Consider the following 8,890-nt stretch of genomic DNA (forward strand, 5'->3'; position numbering starts at 1 on the left):
GCTCAAGTGATTCTCTTGCCTCAGCCTCCCAATTAGCTGGGACTACCAGCACCTGCTATAATGCCTGGCTACTTTTAGAGATGGGGTCTTGCTCTTGCTCAGCTGGTCTCAAACTCTTGAGCTCAGGCACTCCACTTGCCTCAACCTCCCAGAGTATTCAGATTACAGGCATGAGCCCTACCACTCCCAGCCCTGTGTTTAGTTGTAAATATAATTTAAATGGTTGTGTTTTCTTGAAGGCAGTGGAAGTTGCTGGAAATTGTGATGGAGAAAGCAATGATGAGCTAAGAAATGGAAAGATGAAGGCATTTCTCTCATTAGCCCGGTTCTCAGATACTCAGTACCAAAGAATTGAAAACTACATGAAATCATCAGAATTTGAAAACAAGCAAGCTCTCCTGAAAAGGGCCAAAGAGGAAGTGGGCCTCCTCAGAGAACATAAAATTCAGACCAGCAGGTAACTAGGTGTCTACAAGTAGTAACAATTTCATGTCTACTGAGTAAAGGTATCTCCAAGAAAGTGTGGCTTGATCTTTTCATCTGACACAGTTCTGATCAGAGCTTGGCATAAGTACATACAGATAGTCTTCTCCCTATTGTGGTTAATCACAACTTAAATCAGTATATAAGATATTGACACGTTCCTTTATATGGAATTCATACCCTGATTCTAAGCTTATTGTAGAATATGTAGATGTTGGCTTTTTGGGGGGTTTTTTGTTGTTGTTTCTTTGTTAGTATCACAGTGGAAAAAAGGATAGGTGTTAAAATAAATGCAAAAGAGTTACCTATTTTGATGTAAGTAAGTCCCTTTATTTAAGCCTGCATTTGAGTATGAGGAGAAAATAAATTAACTGAAGAGCTTGGGTAGAGTCTACTTTGTCCTTTTGTGTGCGAGTTGCACAATTAAGACAAAAGTAAGTTAGTTCCCTTTATATTTTGTAATCTTTAAGATTTTCCTTCTTCTTCTATGATGGACATCTGATTTTCTAATTATGTTGTATATTACATATGATTTTGTAATTTTGCAAAATTTTATGGCTTTTGCATTTCCCTTCAATTATCCAATGCAAGATACACAGTAAAAGTTCAGCGAGAGCTGGAGCTGGATGAATGTGCACTCCATGCGCTGAGAGAGGATCGTAAACGCTTCTTATGTAAAGCAGTTGAAAATTACATCAATTGCTTATTAAGTGGAGAAGAACATGATATGTGGGTATTTCGGCTTTGTTCCCTCTGGCTTGAAAATTCTGGAGTTTCTGAAGTCAATGGCATGATGAAGGCAAGTCTTATTCAACCCGATATTCTAGCCTGTGCTTGAAAAACTTAGACATAGCCCCCTTGATGTCAGGGATTTGTATACCCCTTTGTATACCTAGCACTTGGTTCAGTCCTTTGGATGCTTAATAAGCTGTAGATCAGCGGTTCTCAACCTGTGGCTCGCAACCCCTTTGTAACAATGAAAATACATCCTGCATATCAAATATTTGCATTGCGATTCATAACAGCAGCAAAATTACAGTTATGAAGTAGCAGCGAAAATAATTTTATGGTTGGGGGTCACCACAACATGAGGAACTGTATTAAAGGGTCACAGCATTAGGAAGGTTGAGAACCACTGCTCTAGATGATGCAGGTTTGTGTGTAAGAGAGATAATTTAGCTTAGTCCTGTATCTTTGCATTTCCCACAAGAGCGTGCCCAGAGCGGGGCTCCAGCTTGGGGGATTTAGAAAGCTATTAAAGATGATATAATCTCAGATGGGTTTCTCCTCCCTGCTTTATGCTTTTCTGGGGAATTGTATAATATATTACTTTTATAAATGGAAAAAGGGTATTCTTAAGAAAATACCAGAACAGCAGTATTCATAAGTTTTTATTTTAAAATGTTGGATTTTAGTGATGACAACTAACATTGAAGTTAGATTGACAAGATGTATATTGTCAGTCAATTTGAAGGTTAGTTTCAAGGTTGAAGGTAAGTGGTTCTCCTGGATGAAAAGAATAAGACTAATAATAGATACAATCAATCTCTACTGTAGTATACACAAAATCCTATTACTTTTGGCCTCTAGGGAAAAATAACTATTCCATCTTATTATACTGTGAGTTCACAGGAGTCAGAATCCAGTAGTATTCCTATCTGCATTTGTCCTCCTTGGATTCACTGGAATATAAACAGTGGTAAATGCTTCCGTTGTGAATACAATTTAATTTATGACCAAGTATTTTGATTTACTTGTGACTCGAACTATAGAATACCCACTAGAAAGATAGGATAAGTGGGATAAGTGACAGGATAAGTGACAAAGAAAAAATATAATTAGTGAAGTTTTAACAACCACTAGGTGATATTCTAGGAGCATTATTTCAGAATATTTTGTTTGCTTACATGTGAGAATATTTGAAATACATTGTTTCTTTTTTTTTTAATGGTAGAGAGATGGAATGAAGATTCCATCATATAAATTTTTGCCTCTTATGTACCAATTGGCTGCTAGAATGGGGACCAAAATGATGGGAGGCCTAGGATTTCACGAAGTCCTCAATAATGTAAGTAAACCTGAAAATCAAAACACAATAATTGCTTTTCTTTTATATTATTATATAGAGTAAATACTGCCATTTCTCTTTGAGAAATGTCTCTTCTCACTCCACATAAGTTACTTGCTTCCCTCTTACTTCTCATGTGCCTCCCTGTCTCTTTCTCCCGTACAGACATGCACACACACTACTCGCTGCAGTGTCTAGACAGTAACATACATTGTAATGTTAAGCAGAATGAAAAATGTTGTGAATTTTTGTTTTTTTTATTTACTTGAATAAATCTAATAGTTCTTAATTTCCTGGCAGCTCATCTCTAGAATTTCCATGGATCACGCCCATCATACTTTGTTTATTATATTGGCCTTAGCAAATGCAAACAAAGATGAATTTTTGACCAAACCAGAGGCAGCAAGAAGGAGTAGAATGACTAAAAGTGCACCTAAGCAGAGCTCTCAGCTTGATGAGGTATTGGATTAACCATACATATCTTTTTAAATTGTGATATTCATTTTTTCCCAGAATATTTCTTCTTAAAAATTCTTTGTTATTATAATGCCAACTAAACCCGGTTCATCAATTTTGAATATCTACCAAAGCATAGGAGATACCAGTAGTATTTTACTTTCCCCTCTTATAGCGCTAGACAAAGGCAGAATATAAATTTTTTCTTATGTTAATAAATTTAAAGGGCAAAAATACAGCCTTATTCTATACGTATATTACCTAGTGGTGGAGTCTGGGCTTTTAATGTAACCATTACCCAGATAGTGTACGTATCCATTAAGTAATTTCTCATTCTTTACCCCAAAATAGATTTTTTTTTCTTTTTGAGACAGAGTCTCACTCTCTTGCTGCAGTCTAAAGTGCCTTGGCATCACAGCTCACAGCAGCCTCAAACTCCTAGCTCAATTGATCCTCTTACCCCAGCCTCCCAACTAGCTGGGATTGATTACAGGTGCCTGTTACAACACTCTGCTAACTTTTCTTTCTTTCTTTTTTTTTTTTCAGTAGAGATGGGGTTCCTGCTCTTGCTCAGGCTGGTCTCGAACTCCTGAGCTCAAGCAGTACAATCACTTCAGCCAGAGTGCTAGGATTACAGGCATGAGCCACTGTGCCCTGCCAAAAATAGATTTTCAAAAGGGACCTAAGTCATTGACTATAAGAGTATTGTACTTTTTGATGTATTTCATTCCTAAGATGACTGTTTCATTTATATCTGAGGAATTATAGTCATCTTATTGTCTAGATTTGTACATAAATTAGAAGTTTAGGTGTTGGACAGTTCCTTATGTAATGGCTTTTGTTTGTTTTTTGTTAATAGGACAGAATGGAGGCTGCAAACAAAATAATACGTACAATCAGAAGTAGGAGACCTCAGATGGTCAGAAGTGTTGAGGCCCTTTGTGATGCTTATATTATATTAGCAAACTTAGATGCCACTCAGTGGAAGACTCAGAGAAGTATGTGTCTAAAAGAATGAATGTTGCTTTCCTGCTATGTTGTTCTTTGTAGGGTTATAGTAATTATAGAGCCTAATGAGTAAATCTATTTAAAATCACAAACAGTGTTGTTTCTATAAATGCAAAGATTCTGGTGGTTAAACTTAATTTTTATTTAATAGCTTCAACATTCCCTAGTCACTTTGTCACATAATATCTCTTAGTGGAACTGATAATAGATGACTATGTTAAATAGTCATCTGGTAATTTAGTCTTCTGGTAATTTTCTGGAGCACAAACTTGTTGCAGAGAATTGCATAGAGGTAAGCCTATTAAAGTAACTGAAAAACTGAGAGTTTCTAGGGTCACAGTTTCTTGGGGAGAAAATTACAGTTGTTTTTGTTTTTTTTTTTAATGATAGTAGTTATTCTCTACTGGTGCCCAGGAACTTAAAGACACCTTACCATTTTTTTTGTAGGTACTAAAATAAAATACCTTTATTTAACCACTCTTCTTGTTTCAGTTCAGATGATTATAAGCTCCTCTAATATTTGGTTTATGACTAGTCTCTAAGTGTGTATTTGCTTCTGAGTATCTCCCCATAATTTAATAATTATGAATTTTTAAAATTAGAATCACATCTTCAAGTTTAAATTCTTACTACTTTAAAATAAGAATGGGACTTCACATAGTGTTTCTCTAAGCAAACAAAGAGTATTGTCATGTCTTTTAGTTGTATTTGATAGTAATGTCACAGGAGTATGTTATCTATATGCTAAGCTAAGTATTAATACAATTAATTTAAGATGCTCAGTCTAGTCCCTCAGGTAGAGTATGGTCTAATTACCAGGCCCAGATAACCTGCAAAGTAATTTGTAAGTCACATTAACCATTCTTAAGTTCTGACCTTGAGCTGCGTATGGGCCAAAGCCCTGAGTCTTCATTCCTAATCAGGGCCTAAACTATAGATTAACCTCAAGTTGGGGCCTGTGGCATCTGCTGAATATTCCTGCCTCCCCAGTTTGCAGTTGTCACTAAAATAGCTCTTCATTTTTAAATGCAGAAGGCATAAGTATTCCAACAGACCAACCGATTACTAAACTTAAGAACTTAGAAGATGTCGTCGTGCCTACTATGGAAATTAAGGTAAGTCCTCATTAACTCTTTAATTTTTTTTTTTTTGCAGTTTTTGGCCGGGGGCTGGGTTTGAACCCATCACTTCTGGCATATGGAGCCGGCACCCTACTCCTTTGAGCCACAGGTGCTCACCCTCTTTAATTTTTTTAATTAAACTAAATTTGTCTTTATTAGATTGAACCATTTGAAATAGCCTTTTTATGTAGATCAAAATTGATTAAATATTGGCAATGTTTTGTGTTTGAACCTATAGTATTTCAATATTCAATTCTCTTTATTTAAGCCCTAAAATATTCCTGCTTTCTTTTTCTTCAGTTTTATATCTCCCAGTCTTTCTTATGAAGTTCTCCAGACTGTCTTCATTGGCCAGAAGAAAGAAAGCTTCCATGTGCTTATGCCAAGATTAATTTTTGACTTGGCAAGAAATTTCCTAGTTCTATATATTGTTTTTTAAAATTCTTTATGCAGTGGAATGTATTGGCTGTGATATACAATATTAAATAATAAAGCATCTATTGTAGTATTAAGTTGACTGTATATATATTTAGGTCTGTTCTGATGTTATGATCCCACTCAGAAGAGAAAACTTTGGACCCCACTTCAGATGTAATTAATTAATAGAATTTATTGATAATTTGATACACCTGCAGGTGCACCTACAGGGGGCTGTCGTGGTGGGCCAACAAGCAGCCATGAATGGCCTGTTCAAAGGGTTTATATACTGCAATCTTTGCTGAAGCAAGCACAGCTCAGCAACTCAGTGGTCACAAGGTGAAGGTACATGCGTTAGCTCATAACAACTCAGTACAACTCAGAGGTCACAAGGCAGAGGTACATACATTAACTCATAAAGGGTTACACAACTAAGGGTGGGAGTACATGCTGACTTAGCTCATATAAGCAGATCACATTAAGGGGTTACAAAATTCAAAACAGGGGTAAATATTACCTCCTGGTCATAAGACGGGGGTCACATAAGGGATACGTAGTTCAGCGCAAGTTGAGAAAGTTTCCAAAGCACTTGGGACTTTCCACAAGCTTTTTCTGACCTCAAGCCCTCCCTTTCTCTCTTCCTTATCTTTAAGCTTCTCCACCCTTGAAGGGGCTGGGACCGAGAGACTCAGGAGAAGTCTCAAGGGTAGGGGGCTTGCTCCCCACTGATCTTAGCAGGGAATCAAGGGGTCTGGGTCATCACACTGATAATTTTTTATTACCAGAGATGCCATGTAGGTGGATATATATATATACACATATATATAAAATAAAGGTTATATTTAGAAAATGATCATTGTAAGTACCTTGTAAGTTCTTCTTTTGAGATTGCAGTTTAGGGCTTACTATCTGTATTTACTTGATTTGAAATACAACTACATCATATGGATTAACTGGTGCTATGTCAGCTGAATATTTCCTGAAAACACAAAATTTATCAGTTAAAAGCTAGAAAACTACACTTTATCCTTTTCCAAAAATCACCTTAGATTTTTGTGAAGGGTTGTGTTATTTCTCAAATTACTAAGTGAATCTTTTATTAAAAAGCAAGTAAAGTGGCTCGGCGCCTGTGGCTCAAGCGGCTAAGGCGCCAGCCACATACACCTAAGGTGGTGGGTTCGAATCCCCAGCCCGGGCCCGCCAAACAACAATGATGGCTGCAACCAAAAAATAGCCAGGCGTTGTGGCGGGCGCCTGTAGTCCCAGCTACTTGGGAGGCTGAGGCAGGAGACTCGCTTGAGCCCAGCAGTTGGAGGTTGCTGTGAGCTGTAACGCCACGACACTCTACCCAGGGGGACAGCTTGAGGCTCTGTCTCAAAAAAAAAAAAAAAAAGCAAGTAAAGTTATAGCCCCAGTTCTTACAACACATTGTTTAATATTAATACTTAATATAAAAATTAATATTTATAATTTATTTTTCTTTAAATGCAAATAGTGTATCTGACCTGTCATCAAACTTCTGTTTTTTATTAGGTGGATCCCACAGGAGAATATAAAAATCTGGTGACTATACATTCATTTAAAGCAGAATTTCGTTTAGCAGGAGGTTTAAATTTACCAAAAATAATAGATTGTGTAGGCTCTGATGGCAAGGAAAGAAGACAGCTTGTTAAGGTGAGACATCTTTTCTTTGACTTAGTCCTTAGAGCAGTGGTTCTCAGCCTTCCTAATACCGTGACCCTTTAATATAGCTCCTCATGTTGTGGTGACCCCCAACCATAAAATTATTTTTGCTGCTACTTCATAACTGTAATTTTGCTACTGTTATGAATCATAATGTAAATATCTGATATGCAGGATGGTCTTAGGCGACCCCTATGAAAGGGTCATTTGACCCCCAAAGGGGTTGCGACTCACAGGTTGAGAACCACTGCCTTAGTGGGTTAGGGACCAAAAACCTTTTGTTGGTATTTTCTTCCTAGTTTATTTGGATCTTTATTTTGAACAATTTAAAATCAGGAAGACTTATAGAATAGAAATGTGTTAATTTGTAGAACAGGAAGCTTTATGCCATTTTTTTGTGTATGTAGTAGGCCATCATTATTGTACAGTTGATTCAAGTTTAAAAATACTGTTAACATGTACAGGCACGATATATTTAATGTTGAGCTTAACGCTTGTGAAAAAATATTTTGGTGGTTGTTATTTATTTCTTTGAATAATACAAGTTTGTATGTGAAAACACCAGACTGTACCCCATGATTGCATTAATGTACACAGCCATGATTTAATAAAAAAATCTAAAAAAAAAAAAAAGAATAATACAAGTTGAGGTCCTTTACCTCAGTATACTAGACCTGACACTGTGCCGAGAGCTATGTATTGTACTAGAAGAGGATAGTATTCTGCTTTACAGACTGCTTGCTCAGGGCTCTCTGGGCTCTTTGGGCAATATGGAGGGATACAGTGCAGCTTTACTCGGGTATTTGCACTGTGCCTAGAAACAGTGTCATTTGATTAACAACACAATCTAATGGTAGGTAGGGAGAGCTTGTTTTCTAAGTCAGTCTGCCTACTCAGTATTACATCTTATTCTAAATGAAAGAATGGCAGTAGGTCTTAATTATTTAAGAAACTGTTAAGAAGATGCTCAGATTGATTCTGAGTACCCTTTGCTATCTTCAAATGACTCTCTGTGTTTTTATAAGAAACTGAACTGTTTAATTATTAATGTGAAGGGCCGGGATGACCTGAGACAAGACGCTGTCATGCAGCAGGTTTTCCAGATGTGTAATACGCTGCTGCAGAGAAACACTGAAACTAGGAAGAGGAAACTGACCATCTGCACATACAAGGTATGTGGTCTGTGCTTCTGCAGCCTCACCAAGGACACATGTAAGGTGCCATTATTTGGACCAGGGGTCAACACACATTTTCTGTGAAGGACTAAATAGTAAACATTTATTTTTTTTTTAAAAAGTATTCATTAATGTTGCAATTAGACATTTCTTGCAATCTATCTTTTTTTTCTACTCATCAATATATTATAGAGGCCTTTCTCACTTTTTAATAGCTGCATTATGTATTTTATATATATATATAGTTTATTATACAAGTTGTTGTCAGTGGGCATTGGATTTGTTTATAGTCTTTTGCCATTAATTAATTCAAATGATGCTGCGCTATAATGCATAACTTTGAACATAAGAATTTTATACATGTTGGCTCGGCGCCTGTGGCTCAACCTGCTAGGGTGCCAGTCACGTACACCTGAGGTGGCGGGTTTGAATCCCCAGCCTGGACCCGCCAAACAACAATGACGGCTGCAACCAAAAAA

The 8,890-nt window shown here is 36.9% G+C and overlaps 1 protein-coding gene across 1 annotated transcript in view; it reads left to right on the forward strand.

Moving 5' to 3' along the window:
* The window catches only part of ATM (ATM serine/threonine kinase), a 156,220-nt gene that overhangs the window by 122,875 nt on the left and 24,455 nt on the right, over positions 1 to 8,890 (forward strand). The window contains exons 49-56 of the mRNA XM_023516060.1: positions 203 to 457; positions 1,075 to 1,282; positions 2,438 to 2,551; positions 2,852 to 3,010; positions 3,867 to 4,005; positions 5,048 to 5,130; positions 7,087 to 7,227; positions 8,292 to 8,408. Of these exons, the coding sequence (XP_023371828.1) occupies positions 203 to 457; positions 1,075 to 1,282; positions 2,438 to 2,551; positions 2,852 to 3,010; positions 3,867 to 4,005; positions 5,048 to 5,130; positions 7,087 to 7,227; positions 8,292 to 8,408 (1,216 nt within the window). The remainder of the gene's footprint in view (positions 1 to 202; positions 458 to 1,074; positions 1,283 to 2,437; positions 2,552 to 2,851; positions 3,011 to 3,866; positions 4,006 to 5,047; positions 5,131 to 7,086; positions 7,228 to 8,291; positions 8,409 to 8,890) is intronic.

The sequence above is a fragment of the Otolemur garnettii genome, unplaced genomic scaffold, assembly GCF_000181295.1.
Source record: "Otolemur garnettii isolate 467f Iridium unplaced genomic scaffold, OtoGar3 scaffold00086, whole genome shotgun sequence".
Classification (NCBI taxonomy): Eukaryota; Metazoa; Chordata; class Mammalia; order Primates; family Galagidae; genus Otolemur; species Otolemur garnettii.